Source organism: Glossina fuscipes, unplaced genomic scaffold (assembly GCF_014805625.2).
Source record: "Glossina fuscipes isolate IAEA_lab_2018 unplaced genomic scaffold, Yale_Gfus_2 183, whole genome shotgun sequence".
NCBI lineage: Eukaryota > Metazoa > Arthropoda > Insecta > Diptera > Glossinidae > Glossina > Glossina fuscipes.
In genome coordinates this window covers 987,318-1,011,288 of record NW_023998526.1, presented here as the reverse complement: position 1 = coordinate 1,011,288, position 23,971 = coordinate 987,318, and the positions used below count along the sequence as shown (strand labels likewise).

The window sequence follows — 23,971 nt, the reverse complement described above, 5'->3', positions numbered from 1 at the left end:
TTATTATAAATATCAAATAATATCAAAATATAAAAACAGTGTATTACAATTCGTTTTTTTAATAATAATATTGCGGCGGTGAAAAGCGCTTACATATCGCGATTTGTCTTTGGCAAACGGCTAATGACATTAAACCTTTGTTGGTAATTGTACCAGGCACACAGCTGATTGTTAGCTGTGGACGACAGTTAATGTGACGATTGGTCACATCTAAGAAGAAAAAGCAAAGAAACTATAAATGTTTCTATAAACACGTGAACACCATTTCGCATTGGCCCGCTATGTGGTTAAGGCGCATTCATACATAAATTCTTCGTAACCAAATATATTCAAACAACCAAATACTCCATAGGGCAAAAAAAAAGTACACCATATTAAATAAAAATTGTGTGTGCAATGAGTCGTGTTGTATTCTATTTTCATGTAGCAATGAATCTCCATCGTTTACGGTGGTTTGTAAAATATTATCCCTGCACGGACCGTGGAATCGGTTGTGTTCATAATAAGCGAATAACAAAAATGTATGATGAATCAACTTTAAATATCATTATAGTTTATGCTGCAGGTTTGTCAGCCATAAAACGTGAATGGATATGGTCGGAATTGAAAAATTTTTATCGTGTACTTATGCTAAAGAATTGATGCTCGAAATGATTGATTGATTGAATATGAGAACCTTATGTACGCAATATAAGCTTTTCCGTTGTATTAATACGCACTATGGAATGTAAAGAAATAGGCGAAATATTAGAAAATCTAGGGGACAATTGAACACGAAACCGAAACGCAGGAGGGTTTCAAAATCGACGACCACTCCGACGGGGATCTTTGGCAGAACCAATATGATGAAGAAGATGTTTCCGTTCCCGCTAGCTATCGTCAACAATGGGGAAATTTCGATAATGAATGTATTGCTTATTCCTCTACTCGTATACCAAACATTAAGAAAAAAACAGATCCGACCTTTACAAATAATGGAAAGTCGTTAAATAATCTTATAACTGCTGGTGAAAGAGAACTTTTAAAGGAGAGATTTATTAGTTTGGAGGAGATTTCGATTACAGTACAGTGTGCGACAATAGACAATTTGATGACTCGCAGCAAATTAATCAAGATAAATATTTTGCTGGAAGCGCTGACGATGATAAAGTTGACATTGGAAACGAAGGCAAGAAAATTAAAAATTTTACCTTATTAAAGGGAGAAATACGATCGGATATTTAGGATTGAGCTTATTTCGAACGTAAACTAACGAGAAACTTTTTTTTTAATCTCTCAGAGTAAATTTCAAGTTATTAATAGTAATTTCAACTGTCAGGCAGTTTTTCAAGCATCATCCGGCATTTTGCCCTTCAATGCACTGCGAATAAAGGGCACAAAAACTGCAAAACTTCAGGAGGATTAAATTTAAGAGAGCTTTGCAAAGTAAAAAATAAAGTTTAAATGCAATTGAAGAAATTATTTTTTATTTTTATTTTTGACGAGATGTAAAGTTTAGCTTAGAGCTACATTTGCATTGAGTCATAACATAAATAGCATTAAAAAAGTTATTTATAATGCTGTAAACAGACTCGCAACAGTTATTAACGAAAGACATTACCGCGAGCAAAAATTTCGAGAGGAACACCTGAAAGTTCAACAAGAATTGGTAGCAGCTAGCAAAGATCTTACCAAAGAGAACTAAACTTGATAACACTGCTTTTGTCAAGCCTTGCGATATATATGACACGATCCGAACGAGCTGTAACAATTTTCCACAATAAATGGCCTTTTCAAGTGAAAAAGTGATCAACATTTTTAGCAAACGCCTAACATAAATCAATTAGTAATCTGTGCTATTGCCTTTTAATGTGCGTAGTTTTAGAAGCAAATTGGAAGCTCTGAAGGAAAAAAGGTTTAGATTACTCACACCTTGTTATTGAGTAATCCATACAAGCCTGCCGAAGCTTCGGTTGTTTTAACATATGCCATACAATTCAGTTCGTTGTTATCTTATTACCTTATTATTGTTGTTATCTTATTACCTAAATATGTCGGAATTTGCTGCTGATAAAATGCAGAACTGTGACGTCGATCAGACAAATTAGTGTTCGAATAAAATGCTTGTCGAAGATGATGCTGGTTGTTAATTATCTGATGAGTAAAGACCATAGCGGAGGATGCTGATGACACTGGCGTTACTGGATATGGCGACGGCAAATTTATGTTATTTAAATTATTATTATTGTTACTATTGTTAAGGTCGCCACTGAAACAACTGATTAAAACGCAAACATGGATGATTGCTGCTCTTTTTACTGAGAAGGCTTCCTTAAAATCCTCAGTTATCTGGTGAGCCAAACTTATTTGCATCTTGTCGACACTTTGTGATAAATTCTTAATCTCCTCGATGTACAAATACTGTTGAAAATGCTGATTCACTTCTGCGATGGCCTGCAAAGAATTTAAAATTTCACCATACGAACGCTTTTCAATTAGAATTTCAAAACTCTCTATTCCACCTACCAGCATATGAAAGTGATTTAAAGTAGTTATAGACGAGGTGACATTTCTATTAGCGCAGTCTAATTGTTTAATGTCCCTTATAATTTCGTTCACCATTTCTTCGGTGTGTTCAGCACGCGCTTTAACATCAATAATGTGCTCGTATAAAGTGCACATAGGGCTAGATGGCCATCTTGGCCAGTATTTGTTTGTCCCCTAAACGGATATTATCATTTCATCATATTAACATCGATCAAATACACTTCACACTGTATACGTTGTGTTGTTTCATCTATAGTGACCAATGATTGTTCATTCGGAAATAATTGATTGATATAATCAACGCAATTAAAATCGAGTGTATCGATCGGGTCATCAGATTTAAGAACCTACAAATGAAAAAGGTGAAATTTTATAAAATTCAAACAATTTATACGTAAGTCTTGCTTTACGCTTACCTTATCGGTATAATATGTTTGACTTCCTTGCTAAAATGTAAAGATTCTGCAGATGTTTTTATTGCGAACTCATACACCACCCACTGATTTGTAAACATTCTACAGATGTTTTTATTTCGTAGCATCGGATAGCTATCTTTCAAAAGTAGTTTATTGTTGTATATGCTTTTAGCTCATATGACCAAAGTGACCAATAAAATAATAAGCAAAGGAAATACAAACAATTTCTATAGTTTTTGTAAATGTGTTAATTTCCTTATTATACTTTTTTATCATTAAAAAATAGCTCATATGACCAAAGCTGAAATGTTTGGTTTGGATTGGTCCCTTTTAGGTCCCGGTCTATTGTTCCTTAATCAATATTTTATGATTAATCTTGTTTACCCTAATTTGGGCTACTCAGGACTTAATGCGATACTGTGCGCAAGTAAGACAATCTGCCTGACATTAGCATGTTGATAATCGTTTTATATTTACTTTTCTTTTATATTGGAAATTTGTGCTCATTCACATATAAAATTAATTACCATACCTTACCCACCACGCACTGCGGTCAATGAAGGACCTAGTACGAATACGAACAGCGCATCTTTCATCACGATTTGGCTCAACTTGTATCCTTTGTGTCTGTAAAGCACACATCTAAGAAATTGACAATGCGGAAAATGTCGGCTGGAAGCACGAACTTTATTATAACATTCCCCGAAACAGCTCCATCTCAAGTTTTTTATATTGAAGTTATTTATACAAGTGAGATTAAGCCATATCCAGAAGAAATCAAACAAGCTTATAAACAATTTGTGAGACACACAGGTCCAATGTATTTTTATTCTGTATACAAAACACGTTTCCAGAAAATTCAAGTAAAATTGGCAACATCCAACATCATTTCTTATACTCAGATCAAACCTTGTGCTGTTTCGTCGAATAAAATAAAACATGGCCCATTCGAAGATATTTCTGGTGAGCATTTTTGAAAAATATAACTACTAAAATCGAATATTTAGTGTGAAATTCTGATACCATAGCAAAAAATACGTATGAGAGCGAATAGAAATAGTTTTAGCTTAAATTAACAAACAGTGGAGTGAAGAAACACTCCACAACACACAACAATCGGTACAACCATAAATAAAATATAGTTCGAGCTAAACACTCAGCACAGGATGAAAAACTGTTTTAGAAACAAAATGCTAAAAAAATGTTGATATTGGTTTTTCAATTATATTCTTCTTTCCTTCTTAGCTTATTTACGGTGTTACCTGTGAAGAAAGTACGTTTCAGCATATCCAGCTTTTTCATTGACAATGCACCGGTTCGATTATTATTATTACAGATTATTCCAAAGAGCTTATGTCTGTGCATTATGAGAATCAAACACCATTTATGTCTATGAATCGATTGGAGAGAATAATACAAGTATCTCACTGGGGAAATATCGCTGTCGAAGAAAGTATATACTTGCTTCATACCCGAGCAAAATTGAAAGTGTCATTGTCAAGATATGAATTTCAAAAAGATGGACGTTCTGGGCAGGCATCTATTAAATCATACAAAACTATTTTGCCTGCCTCAGCGTTTGGAGTTTATTACAGAGACACCAACGACAATACATCCACTACGAATATGAATGTAATGAAAGAATCTGTAGAACTTGAGGTGCGGCCTCTTTTTGGCGGATGGAAAACTCAATATATTTTGGGTTATAACTAACCGGCCTTTGAATATTTGTTAAACAGTGACGATGACTACGTTCTTAAAATGAGGGTAATAGACGATATTTTTGATGACATGGTTGTTGATGAAGCTGTTGTGAAAATTATTTTGCCAGAAGGATATGCAAGCGTACAATTAACACCGCCATATCCTGTTAGAAGAGAAGCGGAAACTTTGTCCTATACTTACTTGGACAACTTCGGTAGACCAAACATAGTCTTCTCAAAAAATAACATGGTTGAAAATCATATGTCGGATTTTGAACTAAAACATAAATTTCCCAAAATTTGACTTTTTCAAAAACCTATTCTTATAATAACTTTTATTTTTATAATATTCTTGTTCGCAGTCCTTTATGTTTCCAATTTTTTTTATATTTTTATGTATCTTATTTACGCATTTTATGTATGCACATATTTATTTCAATTATGAAACACATTAATTAATGAAATGGAATAGAAAGTTTATTCATATTACTTAATTTATATTCAAACAAAACCGCCTGCGGTATGTATATTGTCCTTGAAGCACCGCTTGATCCAATTGTTTATAATACGTACTTGAAGTCTGCTTTCGAAACTCAAAACTTTTCAATCGAATTCGCTATACCTCTCATTGATCTGTAAACAATTGTAACTTCCGCGAGTAAAATTCAGGGGAGGGGGTTGGTCAGTCTGCTTTTACCGCAAGAGGCACAATAACGGCATGCCGTTATATGACACCGTGTGATTTTGCGGTTTGCTCCTTTTTTTTTGCACGAATAGCGGCATTAGATAGCAACGCAAAAGAAAAAGAAAAAAAAAGGAAAAAATAAATCATGCGAAGAGATTAGGTTTTGCCTTGATTGATTTGTCTACTGAGGAGAGTCGCGTAAGAATAGCCGAACGCGCAGTATCGTCAATTCCGCTGATCTTTTTCAAATCGCATCTGAAGTTATAACTCAAAAATAAAAACTTTTAATCAAAATATAAAAAGAAAAAAAATACAGTATTGTAAGTTATAGACGGTTTTACACATAACAAAAACAAAGTTAGTGGCACCTAAGAAGTGTTGTGTCATAAACGCACATACGAGCAAAAATGTTTTGATACAATACATACATGAATAGTTTGAACTATTTTCAATATGAGGCATTGAGCTGAGAAAATTTCGAAATAAAATATTAAAGAACAGTTTTCAAGGAAAAAAAAAGGGAAAACATGTTTTAAATAACACAGGTGAAAAGCGTAAGGATATACCTTTAAAAAAGAAAAGAAAAAAAAGAAAAAATGTATAAGAAATAAAGGTGTACGGAATTGGTGGTACTACAAAACTACAACGAAAAAGAAAAGCATAATACGTCATTGAGTATTTGTTAATAACATACTTGAAAAGAAAAAGAAAACTTTTAAGAGAAGAAAATTTCAAAGTTTTTCTACTGGTTTACTTTTCTTTCTCTTATTGTTTGAACAAAGAAGTAAACAAATGAAATCTAACAAATGAAATCTAACAAATATTAAGATCAGCACTTTGTGAGAAATATAAAAAGAAACGATATGTGTAAATGTGAATATAATTGCAAATATTAGATGACCTTTTTACCATTATTGAGTCATTAAATAAACTACTTATGTACATGTTGAAAGAAATAAATAACATATATATTTATATAGGTATATAAATAAATTAAACACATACACTTAGTTACAACTGACAGCATTAAGTGATCCATTTTTCTTTTATACATATAAATGCCTTTATGTCATTAACGAGAAACAAAACGAATTAGAAACAAAACAAAAGAAAACACAAATAATAAATTTTGTTCTACTAGGAAAATGAAAGAGTTTTTAAGCACCTAATGACATGTGAAAAAGTTGCTTTGTAAAATTGACAAAATTTGTAATAAACCAACAAACAGTGAAAATAAAATATTTGCAGTTTTATTACTACGGTTTGTTAGTAAAACGGAAAACAAAGCTATCAGTGAAGTTGCCCATGAATGAATCAAGATATGAAGAAGTGAAACATTCCAAAGAAGCTAACTTACTCAAGATGAAAAACTAGTAACATTCACAACGTTTGAGAAGAATTGCTAATGAATTGATTCTCGAGCAAACGTGTAAAAACTCAGTTTACCCAAAGAATAGCTGTAAAAGAAAAGATGGAGGGTGCTTTAAAAATATTTGATGAAACCACTGCTTATGACCATACCATGTGCCGTTGCTACCACTGAAGAAGGTGCTCACTGGAGGAAGAGTAAGGAAGCGCAGCGGTTCTTTTCGTTTGGACAAAGTGCGGTAAGGGCCGGGGTGCTACTGAATAAGGAAAGCTCAGGCATTTGCCCCCCTTTTTTTGTTGGTTTCTGTTTACATATGAACGGCGATGAGCAGCTAGAGTCAGCGTGCTACCGCAGTAGCTGGAATGCGTTGAGTCTGAGCGCGTGAGGAAAGGTAGGGGGACAAAAGCCAGATACAGACGAACGAAGAAAAAACCCACGTATGACGTACCTGACAGACGACATAATTGTATGATGGGAATAGAAAACCTTTTGTTTTATTTTTTTTACCAGTTATTTTGGTTTTATTAGTAGTTAATGTTTCTTTTGGTGACGCGGAATTACGGGCCGGGTGCAGCTGCCCTAACGATCAAGAGCTAGGTCGCGCTACTAAATAAAACTGCGTTACAAATGGCGCCCAACGTGGGGCCATTTAAACGGTTTTTTTTCAAACTATACAGCTGTACACGTCCGCACCGTCCGCGCACACACAAAATTTAAAACATTACACAATTTCATCTGTTTTTCAATTGAATTCGCTATTCCTCCCATTGATTTGTAAACAATTTCATCTGTATTTCAATCGAATTCGCTACACCTCCCATTGATTTGTAAACAATTTCATCTTTGTTTCAATCGAATTCGGTATACCTCCCATTGATTTGTAAACAATTTCATCTGTTTTTCAATCGAATTCGCCATACCTCTCATTGATTTTTAAACAATTTCATCTGTTTTTCAAAAAAACAAAATGTATATATGCACCACATGGTATAATAAAATTGTGGATAGATCCGTATTAAATAATGAAGCAAAAATATGTGAAGAGTAGTACAAGAACGGCTGCTGCTATGTTCAAGTTCACTGTTGAAGGAGGTAATTTGTCGTTGTATAAACGCTCGCACATCCCATTGATCGCGTTCATTTATTGTCGTTGTCTATTTTTTCCATATAATTTATAATAAGCATTCGCTCAAACACCGTCTTTCCAAACACACAAACGCAAAACTCTTTTTTCTCCTATTAAAGTCAAACGCTCAACCCACCCACCACCAACTTCAAGTTAACACACCACGACGAGGTTGCGAAAATAATAAATGTTACAAAGACTGGGTAAAAAAGAAAGTTTAATATTCGGGTACCGCACAGGAGCGTTTCAACAGAAGCTATCATAATACATCAAATCCCACACTTGACACTTGTCTACACATTCCCAATGTACATACGATGTCAGTTGTACTGACACATGTTTGCATATATAAAACACTGACACAACGGCAACTCTGTACAAGCACTGTGGTCATTTTTTTCTGTTTGTGCAAAAAAATTTTGCAATTTCTTTTTTATTGCTTTATACGTTTTTAAAAGTGTTCAAATTTATTAAAATATATTGAACTTTTTGTGTGTTTATTGCTAAAACTGATCATGAAAAATTTGAAAACATTTGACAGATAAAAACTCGAATAGATGTTATCTATTAGCTGACACATCCCCCCAAAGAAAAAAAAATTAAAAATTGCGACTTTCCGGTGTTGCCAATTAGTGACATTACTCCTATCGACAAAAAATAGATTATTATTTCTTCAACCGATGCTAGAGTAACAATCGCCCAAATTAGCCCTTTTGCTATAAAAAAAAAAGCCCTAGATAGCATTACAACGTACATAGACTCTATCTCGATTCTATGCGATGGGAATTTACTGGTCCTCGCTGGGAATCCGCGCGCAACCGAAAAGCTCACAAAATCGAAATCGTTAGCTAATCTATGTGCTATTTCCGCTAAACTGCATGAGAAACTTAACTCAGTTAGAGGCGTAATTTATGCCGCTAGTTTAAAGCATGTGCCGGAAGATGAATTTGACGGATGAATGATGACAGAAAAACACGCTCTCCTACAGGAAGGATTATTTTAACCTACGCAGGCATCTAAATACAGATTATTCTGCTGGTAAGAACAAATTATTCACTCAAAATTCTTATAGCGAGATTTTCGACGGAGACGCTGACATGTCAACTTAACCTACTTTCCCCTCCATGTCACTACAATTAAATAAAGTTTTAAAATTCTACAATGGAACATTAAGGGACTTCTTAACAATTTTGATGAACTCCGTACACTCGTAAGTGATCTCAGTCCAACCCTTATATCGCTTCAAGAGACCCATTGTAGAACCTCTTTTAATCGTATTCCACCCAAATCATATACTGCATACTTCACCAATGCTGATCAAAATTTGTATTCCAAACAAGGAGTTGGTGTTTTTATAAAATCAAGTATACCTCACAAACGCATATATTTAAGCTCTAATTTACAAGCCGTAGCGATACAAATAATGTTAAACATAAAATTTACAGTGCTTTCGCTCTATATTCCACCTTCGCAATCGTTTTCTCAGCAAGAACTCTACAATTTATTCTCCGTACTTTCCCCCCCATTAATTATATACGGCGACTTTACCAGCTGGAATACCATCTGGAGCTCAACAGTGAACAATACTCGTGGTACTGTTTTAGAAAAGACAAAGCAATCTCTGCATTTTAAATGATGGAAAACCAACGCACTTTTCAACTCATCATAATTTTTCACAGCAAAATTCTTTGCCGTGTACCAAGAGCGAAAAATTTTCTCTGCGCGGACAACGTATACAGTTTTACAAAAGAAAAAGATAGCACGAAGACAATCAACATCCTCGAATCTATTTGCATGGGCAAACCCGCCAAGGGCTAAAATTTCCATACAAATATCTAAAAAAATGCGCATTTGTCGAAACCATATTTGCGATGCAGGAAATGTACTGATGCATATTAATGACTTACCAGTACTAAATGTGCCGACATTGCATATTATCGGGCTCACTTTTTCCAACAAATATCGTTGGAAGGCGCACTGTCTGCGGTTAAAAAATTCTATTTCAACAAGGGTGAATTTCATTCAGTACGTTGCTTGGAGAAGCCATGCGCATATTAACACTATTGCTTATCTCACCAAAATGCTTGTGTTAAGCAAGATTGACTATGCTTTGATCATTTATGGCAATAGCTGCAAATCTAATATCAACATCCTTAAACCGGTCTATCACCAAGCCGTCAGAGCAAGTTGTTATGCTTTTCGGACTACGCCCATAAATAATATTTTAATTGAAACTGGTCTCCCAACTTTAGAAAATAGACTTTATGAGTTAAAAGCTAAAATAGTCCCCAAGCTTCTTAATTCAAACAAATCTATTCTCGGTGATGACGTGAGTAAGATTATTATTGCGAAGAAAATTCCAAAGTCACCATCTGCAATTGACTATTGTTTGTACATCGCAAAGGAATTAATCATTCCCTTAAAAATTTTCCGCTCTTTTGGTGTTAAACCTCCATGGATTTTGAAAGACTGCTCTTTTGACATTTCGCTGTCTATGCGCAAGAAAGAAAACATTCCAAATTAAGTCTTCAGGAATCTAATGGCTGAAAAAACCCAAATATTGGAAAGTACTGGTTGGAATTTTTTATACACAGACGGCTCAAAATCTTCTGGTCTGCCTCCTGCTTGTGCCGTGGTTGATGCTACAGGACGAGTTCTTCTCAACCACATATTTCACGAAAGTACTTCAACTTTCACAACCGAAACCAGAGCTATCCTTCATGCTGCGAACCTTGCCCATAAAACCAAACTCAAAACCGTCATTGTTACCGACAGTTTGTCTATGTTACAAGCTACCCGGAACCCTTCGACTTCGAGATGGACCACCATCAACAAATTAAGGAATACAATTACTACGCCCGACGGAAAAATTAAAATGTTATGGGCACCAAGTCACATCGGTTTATTGGGAAATGAGCACGCTGATCGAGCGGTAAAGGATGCTGCTTCTGCTCCTCTAATTATGGATGATGTCATGGAAAAGTTGGATGTTCAAAGATGCATTGGAAGAAAAGTTAAAGAGAAAATTGCAGAAGGAAATTTACAATACCATCATCAACACTAGTCTTCCATTAACACTCAATTTACTCCATTTTTATATCCAACAAATGTTGAGAAAACCAAGATCCAAACATTTTTAAGAATTCGCCTTGGTCTTACAATTGCAACTCACCAATGGATCTTGAAGAAGTCTTCCTCCTCAATCTGCAGTTGTGGACAAACTCTCACCATAAAGCACATTCTCTGCGACTGCCTTAACTTTTGCCAGGCTTGAAGTATTGCATTTGGACCGATTAACCGTTTGGACATTCTACAATCAGGTTCAGAACAGAATATCAATTCGATATATTACTTTATTAATACTACTAAGCTCATTATATAATGTCCATTTATTTAAATTAGAGCCGATAGCCTGTGTTGCTAGTGCTCAATGCCTTTTTTTGGTCTAAAAATTTATTTCATTAGCCTAAAATTATAATAATAATAACAATAATAATAATAAAACACTGAATTCTTCATATTGCATATTTGAATATTTGCGCACGCGTGTTATCGCTTGCAAAAAAAAACCAATATGTAAAGCTATGTAAGACAACTACATAGTATGTATAGCGAAGTATACGCACACATTCACAGCTGAATAGTATTTTAAAAATATCAGAAACCCATTTGTATTTGCAAGCGTGTTGTTTATTTTTAAAAACACTGGGCATTTTTCTTGCTCAGAGGGAAAGCAATGTAACTGAGATCTGTTAAATGGTAAAACTCCGGAGCCTGTTAAATGGAAATCAAACAAAAACAAAATTTGTGAGTATTTGATGGTTGCGGAAATGCACTTCCAAACTTAAGTGATTTGATACTACATATTGAGGATACTCACATCGATTTTGACCCCAAAGTTATTAAACAAATAGAGCGGGCGCAACCAGCCTCTCTACCATTAAGTAACGTTTTATGCTAGATTTGGCATGCAAGGAGACCGTTTGCCCAAACAAGGCTACCGACTGGAGACCTAAGTCCACAAATAAACGTCGTAGCTGTATCATGTCTTCCTCAAATTAAAACACCACTGCGACTGGCAGCGAAAGGGATGAAGACGAATACCTTGGCTCCGACTCAGAAGACGGTAATGACTCTTGGACAACCGAAGAGTTTAGTTCCACATTCATTATGCGCTATGCTCGCAAATACTCAAAATCCAGTGGGAATGTGGCATTCAGAAATGAGAAACCATTTGCTTGCCCTGTTCCTGGATGCAAGAAACGTTGCAAAGGAGCTACCTCCGCTACCTTTAAAGGCATCTTTTTCCTGAAATATCGACTTTCACTTCGTAGTAGAGATCGACTCAAGAATGTCCATGAAGACTACATTTATTGGTAAGAAACCTCCAGAGAGGTATTGAATTCATTTTGTCGGAAGTACGACGGACTTTTTGATAACAAAATGTGTAGCTGCAAGAGATAGATTACTGAAAGATATAAATTTCTGTAAAAACAAATGATTCATTATCTTCACTTTAAGTACCTCCTTATTAGAACGAAAGAGAGATTTCTCGGGAACGGGCCATTCAAGTGACATTGAGAATATGTTAAAGAGTTAAGTACAATTTAGTACGACATTTTAACATTCTATTTTTAAATGTTTGTATATGTTTTTCAATATATTTTAAAAATTACAAAATGTAGAATGTGAAAATCCATCTTAGACTTGATTAAATTTCCGTGCGCAGTCAAATTTGACAAAATAAATTGTATTTATTCAACTAGGATTAAAATATAAATTAATATCGGCGCATGCATCGAAAAAACGATTAGCTTTTATCGAGAGATTATTCACGGTCACTGAAACAGTTGAATTCGCAAATACAATATTTGAAAATGTAAGTTTTGATAAATGAGTTTGCATATTGAAAAATATGAGTTTTGTCATATTGGAGGTCAAGCAAATGATCTGATTCTAGATTGAAGACTATGGGGCTCAAGCAACTGCCTTGTGAAATACCACCGTCTACTCCATTACCAATACATGTTTGGATAAAAAATTTAGTATTCACAAACGTATTTGAAGGGGAATTGAAAAGTTTAAGAGAATTCTACTAGGCTTGATCAAGTTGCCACAATCATATGCTTTGCTGAAGTCCAGGGGAATCACAACAACTGTTTTACCAGTTTTTTTTTTTGAACTAGCTATAAGAAAAGACACTTCATTAAACACATATTCGTAGATTTTCGCTTTTGATAGACGTAAGAACTAACATAATAGTGTTCCTAGTTTTCAAAAACTCCATTGGTGTCTCCTTAACCATCAGATTGATAAACTTTATGAATACAGATATTAGCGAAATTGGTATGAAGTTACATCAATCATTTAAGTTTTTACCCGCCTAAAGAATGGAAACTACTTTGATGCATCCAGCAGTTATTAATTGCATGCAACAGAGAGCTTTCTCTAATAGCCCTCTTTCTGGAATGTAAGGTATATATTAGCTCACACAATGAAATTGTTGACACTAATGAAAGGAATTTGAAGGTATTGTAATCAGGTTGACACTTGAAATATCCGAGTATCTTTTATTACCGTGGTCATTCACATAGTACAACCGGTTATTTTGCGGTTATAATGTGGATGACCATTGATGTAATTCCAGAAAAAACATCCTGTATAAAATATCATTTGATTACGGTCGTTCTGGCCGTCATTTGACACGCCCAACAAGTGGTATAATATGTATAGTGTATTCCAGTGAATTTTTATCATCCATATTCCAAAGCTGAAGGTAGATTTCTTAAATTTTTACCAAACTATTTTTGCCTCAAAGTTTGTCTCTGCTACTGGTAGCCAACCAAGGAAAATGGATAACCTGGTATTAGCCGTCTTGGTTAGTTAGAATATAAATATATTTTAGCGCAGTTAAGCAATTACTAAAAATAATCCCTCGTAGGTGTGTTTAACTGAACTAAAAGTGAGAAATAATTGCGTTTGTCTGCGAAATAATCCCTGTAATTGTAAACAAATTAAACACTTCAATAGTAAATATAATTTATATTTCATTAAAGGAAACGAGAACAAAAAGGAGAGAGAAAGTATTGTAATGTAATATTAATGAAACATTGAATTTAATTTGATTTGATATTAATAAGTTCACCAACCTTTGATAATCGAAAGCAGAGATAACGAGTTCCTTTTTTTTTTAATTACGTTGGAATAAATATTCTTTATTGTATCCATAGCGATTTCTTAACTTTTCAACAGCAATATCTTTGCATATCATTGAAATACTAGACAAATATTGCAAAAACAAAAAAAATTAAAGGTTTTAAAAAGTCTTAAACAAATTGTTGCTTTATATGGCATTTAATTTTTTATTAGGCCTTCTGTGTACTGCATATGTGTGTATGTATGTTGTTTCATTATTTTTGCCAAAAGTCACCAAACAGAGTCTAAAAAAGAAGGGAAATTTCTATATGAACTTTATTATCGCTGTAACCACAACAAGGAGAGCAAATCAAATTTCCACGACCATGAAAAATATATATGCTTCTCTTATCAAGAGATATACGAGTGTTCTTATTTAAAAAAGAACTTGCGCTTATTATTATTATCTTATATAAATATTCTTGTAAATATTATTGTAAGTATTGTAATTTTAAAGTAATGTATATCAATGACGTAGCCCTACAGGGGATGCAAGCCATTTAAAACAATTGGCATCGCGCTGGTCACGGTGCATCAAATTAGTTTGGGAAACCGTGAATGATGAATTTATTTTTGCAGCTAATCGCACTGTACTGATAACACCTGCATACCGAATAATTACTTTCGCTAGTTGCTTTCTTTGTAGGTCAAAACAATTTCGTTGCGGTGCATCGCAACATAGAATTATTTTTACAAAAAAATTAAGAAAGGGAACTAAAGGTAATTTCACTTCCTTGCAAGTATCAGTGGAAAGAGACATTTCTTTCTCCTCAAGCTCGGAATGCCAAGCAATAAATAATTATGCTGACGATGAACGCATAGGAGAGAAACATTCGTAAACATTGGTGGATCAATGGTTTACGAAATTGATAGTCATTCTCACATTGGAACCGACGCAGAGAAAGTAATTCTTCATTGCGGTAAACGGATTCGCTTCTTCATTGTTTATTGAGCACGTACGCAAAAGAAACATATTACTACGCAATTAAAGATAGGTATGCGTTACTTTGACGCAAGGATTGCTTTTTATAATAATAAATATTATTACATAAATAAATTATTAGCGATGGAATGGAAAAATCCGTTGGACGAATTCATAAAACACTAAGAATATCACCCCATTGAAGTTGCTATTTTAAATTTTCAACATAGTTTCTATGTAACCAAAGATGGCCCGTTACATGATTTTACGCTTGAATGGTCTAAGGAAACTAACAAGCACGTAATTTTAATGCAAAGAAAGCGTCCAAAAAAGATTTCCAATGCCAGCAACGTCCTGGCCGGATGACACCTCGACCAAAAATATTCAAAAATATTTGGAATTTAATTTGTATTTCTGAAGATCTAAACAAGGCTTCATAATGCATAAGTACGCCTTCAAGACGATGCATTGCTTTTAGATAACGAACGTAAACATAACCATATCAAAAAACCATTCTGAACCATTGATCCAAGACTGGGAAAATTATTGGCCTTTCTTTGATCAACAAAAAAAAGTCCGGCGGTGGTAATGGTTTCCTCGCTCAACCATTTAGTATAAATGCTTTGCTTTGCATTATGATTCGTAACTTTTCGTTTCTAATTAGGATTGAAATGTCAAAAAATGAAGAAATTGCTTTAAATTTATCTGTTAGCCGCAACAAAAGTTTAAAGGATTTATTCGCCAAAAAGATTCTAGTTATTTGGCAGGAGAAGATATCTGAAGAATAAATGATGGGACGAATCAATTAATCTACGTCTTCAAATAGCGTTTCGCCGATTATGTACGCCTGAGGTTTGAGCATAAAATTAGCGATAATTAATTTTTGAAATGATTTTCTACACATTGAGATACTTAAAATTTTTTGAAATAATTTTTCCAAAACCAAACTTCTCACGTCTCTTGAGCAAGCACGTGAGACGAGTCTCTAAATATGTCGTAATCTTAAGCACAGTATTGCCACCAGCAACAACAAAAGCATCATATTGTTATTGTTGCTATTTGTATAATTATATTTGTAGTAAAATGCATGTGTATATGTATATACCCGCACAACTTGCACATAATATATACATATATATATTATTCGTGCCAGTTTTATTTAAAGATTACTTCGTGTAAAGAACCGCTTCCGGAAACTCAACGCTGGAACATAAATTTTTGCCACTTTTGCATATATGCGTACTTCTATTTCACTATTGATAAGGCGTGTTATATCATTTAGTTGAAGCTACATATAGTCCAAATCAAAATTATTTAATTTTTGCCACGAAAGATCACTAATCACGTTTCTGTAGCGTTCTGCGTTGACGCAAAAGTTTTTTTTTATATATGCAAAAGACCTTGGAAGCACCAGATGTGTTTTGAAATGTGAGCCCCATTTCACTTGCAAGAAATGTAATCATGTATTCGTAGTAAGCTTTTTTTTTTGTACGCTGTACAAGTACACACTTAGCGTATTCTATAAGTAATGGCAGACTCCTAACAATATATTGGAAAAAAATTCTGTCCACATCTCAATCAGAATTCAGATTCATTTATTGTAAGTAAATATAATTGGCACGCATTTAGATCACTTTCCAGCCTGATTAGTAATTAGGTATAATGATTTTTTTGGATAAAATTCTTACGATTCCTTCAATTGCATTGTTATTTGTATTCAATATTATAGCTACACAGTTCATTGCCTGGTTTGTACATACCCAATTGAAATAGCTCGAAAGGCTTGGCATCATCGTGCCACATGTGCGGCGCTTCTATAATTGACCAGAAGAAGAACTTATAGATTAATGAAATTTCAAATATATGGGTTGGGCATTTTGATTTAAATTATAAAAACACACTTGAGCTCCAAGTAAGGAAAATTTCACTGCTTTTTAGGCACTCCTTGACATACTTATGTCCAGCAATCCCAGTCTTTTTCTCGTTGGAACGGACATGATTGTAACGGAGATTCGAAACCTAATTGCTACTATTCCAGCATTACGGACTACTTTCGGCATTCGTTATTGGGTCACAAACTTCTGTCCCTATTTTTATTCGTATACTTTGATACTATGAATCAGTCTTGGACTATCCATTTCTTTTTCTTTCTGTTTTAGTCTATTTTATTCATATTTGATATTTAAATTCATCTGTTATATCAAGTTTTGTGTTCAAGCTACTTAGGTAAAGAAGTTCCACTTACTGCTATTCTCATCTAGTTTTATTAAAGCTAATTTAGTCATTGCTTTCATATTTATCGCCGATTTTTTAATAATGTAACTCTTATAAGTGTTATGGCTTTACCAGATAAGCTACGATCAAAGCAAATTATACTTGAGATTTGTACCCACGAACACTCACTCGGTTTCTTATCTAGTCGGTTCAGCCGGACACAAATATTCGACAGTTTGTTCTTTCGTTCTCATTAATTGCGTGGGCGACACAATGTGTCACAATCTCTTAAATGTTTGCAAAGCAAAGCGTGAAAAATTCTGCGCTTTTAACTCTATTGTATATATGACATGCATATATATGAAAAAGAAAACAGACAAACAGTAGGAATAGAATATATAATTTGTTTCTTTTTGTGTTGGGTAAATGGTCCGACATATTTAATGAAAATCAAAAAATAAGGCGAAAATTTTTTATTATTGAAAAGAGTTATATTGTAGGAGTAATTAATTTTTATTATATATATATTGCTATAAAATTCACTTTTGTAAGATGAAGTCCACATCACTGGATCGTAGATATTTTGTTCAAGAAATATATACTTCAAAGTTCTTTTATTTACCATTATATTTCTTTAAATGTTAGATTATTCACAAATTATTTTTGACAATACTTTCGACTGCTTAACTCAAATATTCTTTTTGTGCTCCTTCGCCGTTCACAAATATTGTATTTATATACATTTTTACCATCATATTGCTAGTACCTAATACTATGGCTTGATTTTTAATTCGTTAACCGCTAACCGTTTTCATCGGCTTGCAGCTGCATGACGCCTTGCGAATGTGCATTTGGTTTCTTTTCTCTTTAAGGAATTTATTATTGGGAAAATGACTTACCTGGAATGAACTAGATTTGGGATTTCCGTAGCAATATTTATTATATATATATTTATGTATTATCGTAATATATTTTATCATATATATATATATTAACTTTCTTCGCAAATGCATATATTTGCAAACTTCTGCAACTTTTCCCGTTACAAATGAATCATCGTAGAACATAACTTATTGTGGAATTTCGTTCTAGAATAATGTACAGTAGTCTAGAATGTTCTGAAACTTGATATTTCTACTAATCCTGCAGTTAAACAGATCATTGTTGTTTGAATTAATAAAATTAATCCTATTGCTAAAGGATGTTTTATGTTTATAAATATAAAGTCAAATATAAATAAAAGAGAATGGAGAATTCATAGAATAATTTGAAGAAGTAGTTTAATTAAAATATTAATTTTGGAGATTAATAATAAAGAAGTTCTTTCTTCTTGTTATTTTTTATATCATTTTATTTTTACTTATGCTTCACAATTTCCGACAAATTGAGAGTAATTCAAAAAAATTTTAAACATCTGAGAGTAATTCAAAAAAATTTTAAACATCTTTACATTTTATATACTTTCGATCCGGAATTTCGCTATTTTTTCAAAGTGTTTACAACTGTTTACAACTGTTTAAGATTGTTTAAAACTGTTTAATGACATTTTATATACTTTCGATTATAATATAAATGTACATAAGTACATCAACATAAACACATAACTGACAACCAGTGAGTCAGTTCAAGTTTAGAAATTTTCTTTTGAAGGTGGTTACCGTTTCAGAAAATGAGACGTACGCATAAAAGTCGCTCAAGTTTTTCCAACCTACGCGAAACGACTAACAAAGCTTGTAACCTCCGCGGCATTGAGATAGCCTAATTCGAACACAGCGCTAAGAAAAGCAAGGTGGAACGTTTAAACATAATTGACTGAGGAAAAAGGGTAAACTAGTGCTCTCCTTTATCAGCTTAAACATAAAGAACATTCGTAATATGTGCCTTCTTTCCTCAAGACCCGGTAAGTCAATTAATTTTAAACGATTTTTATAGAGCGGAAGAGGTAAGTATGCATTCCACCGTAGCAAAAAAGGAGGAACAGCTTTTGAACTGATTCTATACTCTTTATCCGACAAGAATAGGTTGGACAACTGAAGTGTACATTTTATCAAACTAACGAACATTTTACTTTATTGACCATTGATTGAATATGGGAATTATAGTTCATTATTTGATCGAGTGAAATACAAAGATCAATGTACGACACCACATTTCCAATATTGTGAGCACCAATTGTGTAGGTCTAATCAACGGGAGACAGTTTATACAATGACTTCCCGTTTGCACATGGAAAGTACGACGCGAACCATTTCACTCAACAATTAACCCTAATGTCTTGCTAAAGTCTGCGAAAATCAGTTTGAATACATTCAGAAAAAATTTTAAAAATATAACAAATAATTCTGTTATAACACTAAGTTTAGCAACGCCCCCGTAATTATTGATGCATTGATGTTACAATTTTCATGAAGGGGTATCATATAGCTCATTATGAGGAAATAATGGGAAGCGATATAGTGAAAATATTAGTTTGGGGAGAAAGAAATCCATTATTTTTTCGGTAGATGGCTGCACTGATAGATTTCTCGTAAAGTATCGATCAAACAATTTCCGATACTGTACATTTACATACTGTACATTTCGCAGTAAAAAAAATTCTTTTGCAGTTTTTTGTTTGGTGCATTCAGTTGTGAGTTACAGCGTGTTAAAAATGGAAGTGAACAAAGAGAAAATTCGGTACATTTTACAGTTTTTCTTTGACAAAGGCGAAAATGCAAGCCAGGCGGCTAAAATTGTGAATGGTGTTTATGGTTCCGATACTGTAACAGCCAATTATGTGGAATTTTGGTTTCGTAGATTCAGTTCAGGAATTTTTGATGTTAAAGATGCACCTCGCACAGGTAGGCCGGTCGTCGAAAATGTCGATAAAATCGGAGAAATGATCGAAGTTGACCGGCATGTTAGCAGGAGCTAAAATCGACCATAAAACAGTTTTAAACCATTTACACAAAGCTGGATTCAAAAAGAAGCTCGATGTTTGGGTGCCACACCAATAAACAGAAAAAAACATGATGGATCGAATTTCCGTCTGCAAAGCCTTGGCCAAACGGAATGAGATAGACACATTTCTTAAACGGATGGTGACTGAAGATGAGAAATGGATCGCATACGATAACCCTGTGCGAAAACGATCGTGGTCAAAGAGCGGTGAAGCACCTCAAACGGTGGTCAAACCAGGACTAACGGCCAGGAAGGTTTTGCTACGCATTTGGTGGGACTGGAAGGGGATTATTTATTATGAGTTGCTATCATATGGCCAAACGCTAAATTATGATCTCTACTGTCAACAACTGGACCGTTTGAAGATAGCGATTGACCAGAAACGGCCAGAATTGGCCAACAGGAGACGTGTCGTGTTCCACCAGGACAACGCTAATCCACACACATCTACAGTGACTCGCCAGAAACTTCTGGAGCTTGGTTGGGAAGTTTTAATGCATCCGCCATTGGCACTAAGCGATTATCATCTTTTTCTTGCATTGCAAAATTTCTTTAATGATAAAAAATTGGAATCTAGGGAGGATTGTGAAAATCTACTACTAGAGTTTTTTGCAAATAGAGACCAGGACTTCTGTGAGAGAGGCATTTTGAAGTTACCTTTAAAATAGCAACAAATCATACAACAAAACGGTGCATATTTGACCCAAATCGGACAATCCGAAGCATGTTAAATAAAGTCCTGAAGTTCATATAAAAATAATGGATTTCTTTTTCCCCAAACTAATATTTGCTAATAGCTTACAAAAAGCATTAGCGGCCTTAAAAAGAATGAAAGATGGAGCGCCGGAGAGCACGAACTAATGCAATATTTTAAGTATTACAGGCAAATAATGGATCGGCCTTGGACAAGTGTTACATCCATCCGTTGTTACTATCGGTCTAGCGAACCTACAGTGACACGTCTCGGAAATTCGAAGCTGCCACCGATTTGACAAGCCTAGCCCAACCAATAGGTTTTTAAAAGTGGTTTGATGCCAATTTGGCAGACTTCTCCTTTGCTTTGTGACCAGGTAATAGTCCTTAGCGGCCAGATATCAATAAACAACAATGTGGTAACAATTCGCATTCCAGTTAATGCAATTTGAACGTTGTAGCCTTTGACTTTAACACGGTGTTCTTGTTTTGCTGTAATCGATCTGAAAATAATTTTCCTATGACCACGCTTTCGTGCAAAATATCAGCTTTTTCTGGCAGTTTCAGTTCTCGATTATCGAGAATAATTTTAGGAATATCTGTGACTTTTTTGGTGCAATTATCTTTTTCAGGATTCAAATACATTAAGCCAAACCGCTAAAAAATTGTTGCTTTCAGCGAAAAAGAGTGACCATGTGGGTTCAATCCAACACTGAATTTAAACGATACGTTTTCTCCTTAAAAAGCGATGTTTAATCAAAACGCGCAATTCGGATTTATTCATTGTTTCGAAAATAACAAATATAGCTCCTCTATAATAGTTAACATTTCGAAGATTGGCACCTTCCACAATTAAATTGGATATTTTGTTAGAGACGACATCAATGTGTGAATTAAAAAATAAAATTCATTACGTGATTGCTTTTTATAAACCTCAGTTTATAGTTACATTTTACGATTTACTGCAAAGTAGGGCTCTAATTTTTGGATAAATGACGATATTTATAATCAACTAAGCGTAAGCGTCGGAAGTTATTTGTCCAGTACTGTGAATAAGAGTGTCCATCTTACTATAGCAGACGATACACCAACTTTGCATTAAAACTTTACCGTGGAGTGCCCTCCGCACACGGATTACGTTTTATGCTTTCATCTAAGCCACGCACTTTAGTTGGTCCAACTTTTCATTGTTGCCAAATTAAATGTAGTGTGATTTTTTTGAGTGTAGTGCATGTGTACGTAATAGAGAAATATGCTATATTTCATCGTAGGGCTTTCAAAAGTAAGTTTTTATATGAGCCATTCGATCGATTTTCGAATATTCATATTGATTCGTTATGCGGATTTTCAGTAATGATAGCACGAATATTTGGATTTGGAATATTTGGTGGTATGATAGAACTTGATGCTTTTCCGTAGCAGCGCCTGCGTTTGATTTTGCGTGTAGATTGGAATGCATTATGTTAAGACTTTCTTTGATGTGAGTTTAATCCCAAGGTCTTTTCTTTCTGTAATAACTGGACAGACGCACTGTTAAATAACCTAATTTGTAGGTGAGCTGATAATCACCGTCGCCGTAGTCAGCTGGGCGAAACACAGCACTTTCAGGACAAGTGAATGAAGGCGCTGTCAAAGCAGTGCCGTCATATAAAAGCCTTCTTACCTACTCTCCTAATCCAAAGTGAATACCACACACAAATAGTGAGGAATACCACCCACGTACGAGTATGCTTGACCCTTCGCTAAACGCGATCTCCAGAAAAATTCTGCTGGCGCCCCCCCATGCGAATTTTGCTTTGGCGAAGAAATTGGAATATGTACAGATATTTATGGTATTGAAGAATATTTTGCACCGCTTTAAAGAACCTAAGCTGCCTTCGATATTTCGATTACATGTTCTATCAGGATGTCGAGAACCGCCTATTCGTCTACAATATGGTTTAATGGTTTACATAATACATTTGGCAATTCTCGTCCGCCTAGTCGAGTTTTTCTTTAAAAATTCCAAAAAGTTTAGTTAACAACATGAAAAAATGAACTATTGATTTTACATCTTTTGTTGTTTTCAAAATAAAACGGAAAAATTCGTACGAATTGGTTGGCATAAATATTGTATATGTGAAACTATTTCAATCATTTTATTATTTAAATGACAAAGACAAAATACAATACAATACAACAATGTTAACTTCGACACAAACAATAGAAAGAAAAACCAATCACTATTTTGAAAACGATGGAGTATGTGATGTATAACATTTGTTGCAATTGCAGCTCCGTAGGGGTTTGTTAACTTGTAGTGTCGGTCATAAAGAGCAAAGCTTGCATATCTGACATATTGATATCATAAAAAAAATGAGCAATCGTGTAGTAAAAGAAAGCAATGCATGAAAAAAGAGAGAAAAAAATGAATTGGACGAGCTGGATGTGTGGCTGTTGAAAGCAATGTTATAAGTCAAGTAATTGAAAGGATTCATTTCATTTGCTCGAATTTAGTCAGCGATCTTATGTTGGTTTGTAATCGTATTGAAAGAAAAAAAGAAAATTTGAGCTAAGCGACGCTGTTTGTTTTTACTACACTCTATATTTGTTTAAAGTGATAAAGAGTGCATTTTGCGATCTTGGAAACGTTTGTTTGCGACACGAACGTTAATTATAGGGTACAGGGGAATAAATATCACGAAAATAAAATCTGTTATCCATATGTTCTTATCTTTACTCCTTTAAGTGTTAAAGAAGAGAAATGAAATACCTTTGGCCGGTAATTTTATGGGTTTTGTTAGTAAAACTGATGGACTCGACAAAAGGAGACCGTTTGGAAAAACATGCCAAGTTGCGAACGGTGTTTACGGGGATTCAAGCGTCAAACTGAAATTATCATAATTTTTGAAAACATAAGGAATTAGCTTTAGATAGATCCTTTATCCATGCATGCATGTGCATATATGCATAGCCCTTATTTTTAGATTTCACAATAGTTTAATTGCGGTAATTATGTACTTCAAATCGCACAGAAAGCGTTTATTTATTTGCTTACTCACGCAAAACACTTAACTAAAATAAATCAACAGCCGAATTGACGTGACTCTTAGAAGTAAATCTTATGCTAATTGTTATTAAAAACTGGTATAAAGTATATAAGGAAAAGTAAAGAAAAAAGAAATAATAATTCATATAAAGAA

The 23,971-nt window shown here is 34.2% G+C and overlaps 1 protein-coding gene and 1 pseudogene across 1 annotated transcript; one reads left to right on the top strand and one right to left on the bottom strand.

Annotated features, from left to right (window-relative positions):
- Nucleotides 1–1,943: 1,943 nt before the first annotated feature.
- Nucleotides 1,944–3,018, bottom strand: LOC119641873 (vacuolar protein sorting-associated protein 53 homolog). Its single transcript, XM_038040757.1, has 3 exons — nucleotides 2,943–3,018; nucleotides 2,506–2,873; nucleotides 1,944–2,433 (listed from the first exon to the last, which is right to left on the bottom strand). The coding sequence occupies exons 2-3, from the start codon at nucleotides 2,659–2,661 to the stop codon at nucleotides 1,996–1,998; spliced, it is 594 nt and encodes a 197-aa protein (XP_037896685.1). The 5' UTR covers nucleotides 2,662–2,873; nucleotides 2,943–3,018; the 3' UTR covers nucleotides 1,944–1,995.
- Nucleotides 3,019–3,337: 319 nt separating this feature from the next.
- Nucleotides 3,338–23,971, top strand: part of LOC119641853 — a 40,965-nt pseudogene continuing 20,331 nt past the window's right edge.

Excerpts from the sequence above, each read along its gene's own strand:
- LOC119641873 (XM_038040757.1), bottom strand. The coding sequence starts at position 2,661 with ATGTGCACTTTATACGAGCACATTATTGATGTTAAAGCGCGTGCTGAA. Across the intron at positions 2,434-2,505 it reads TAAATCACTTTCATATGCTG|GCCATCGCAGAAGTGAATCA; the intron begins GTAGGTGGAATA and ends AATTCTTTGCAG.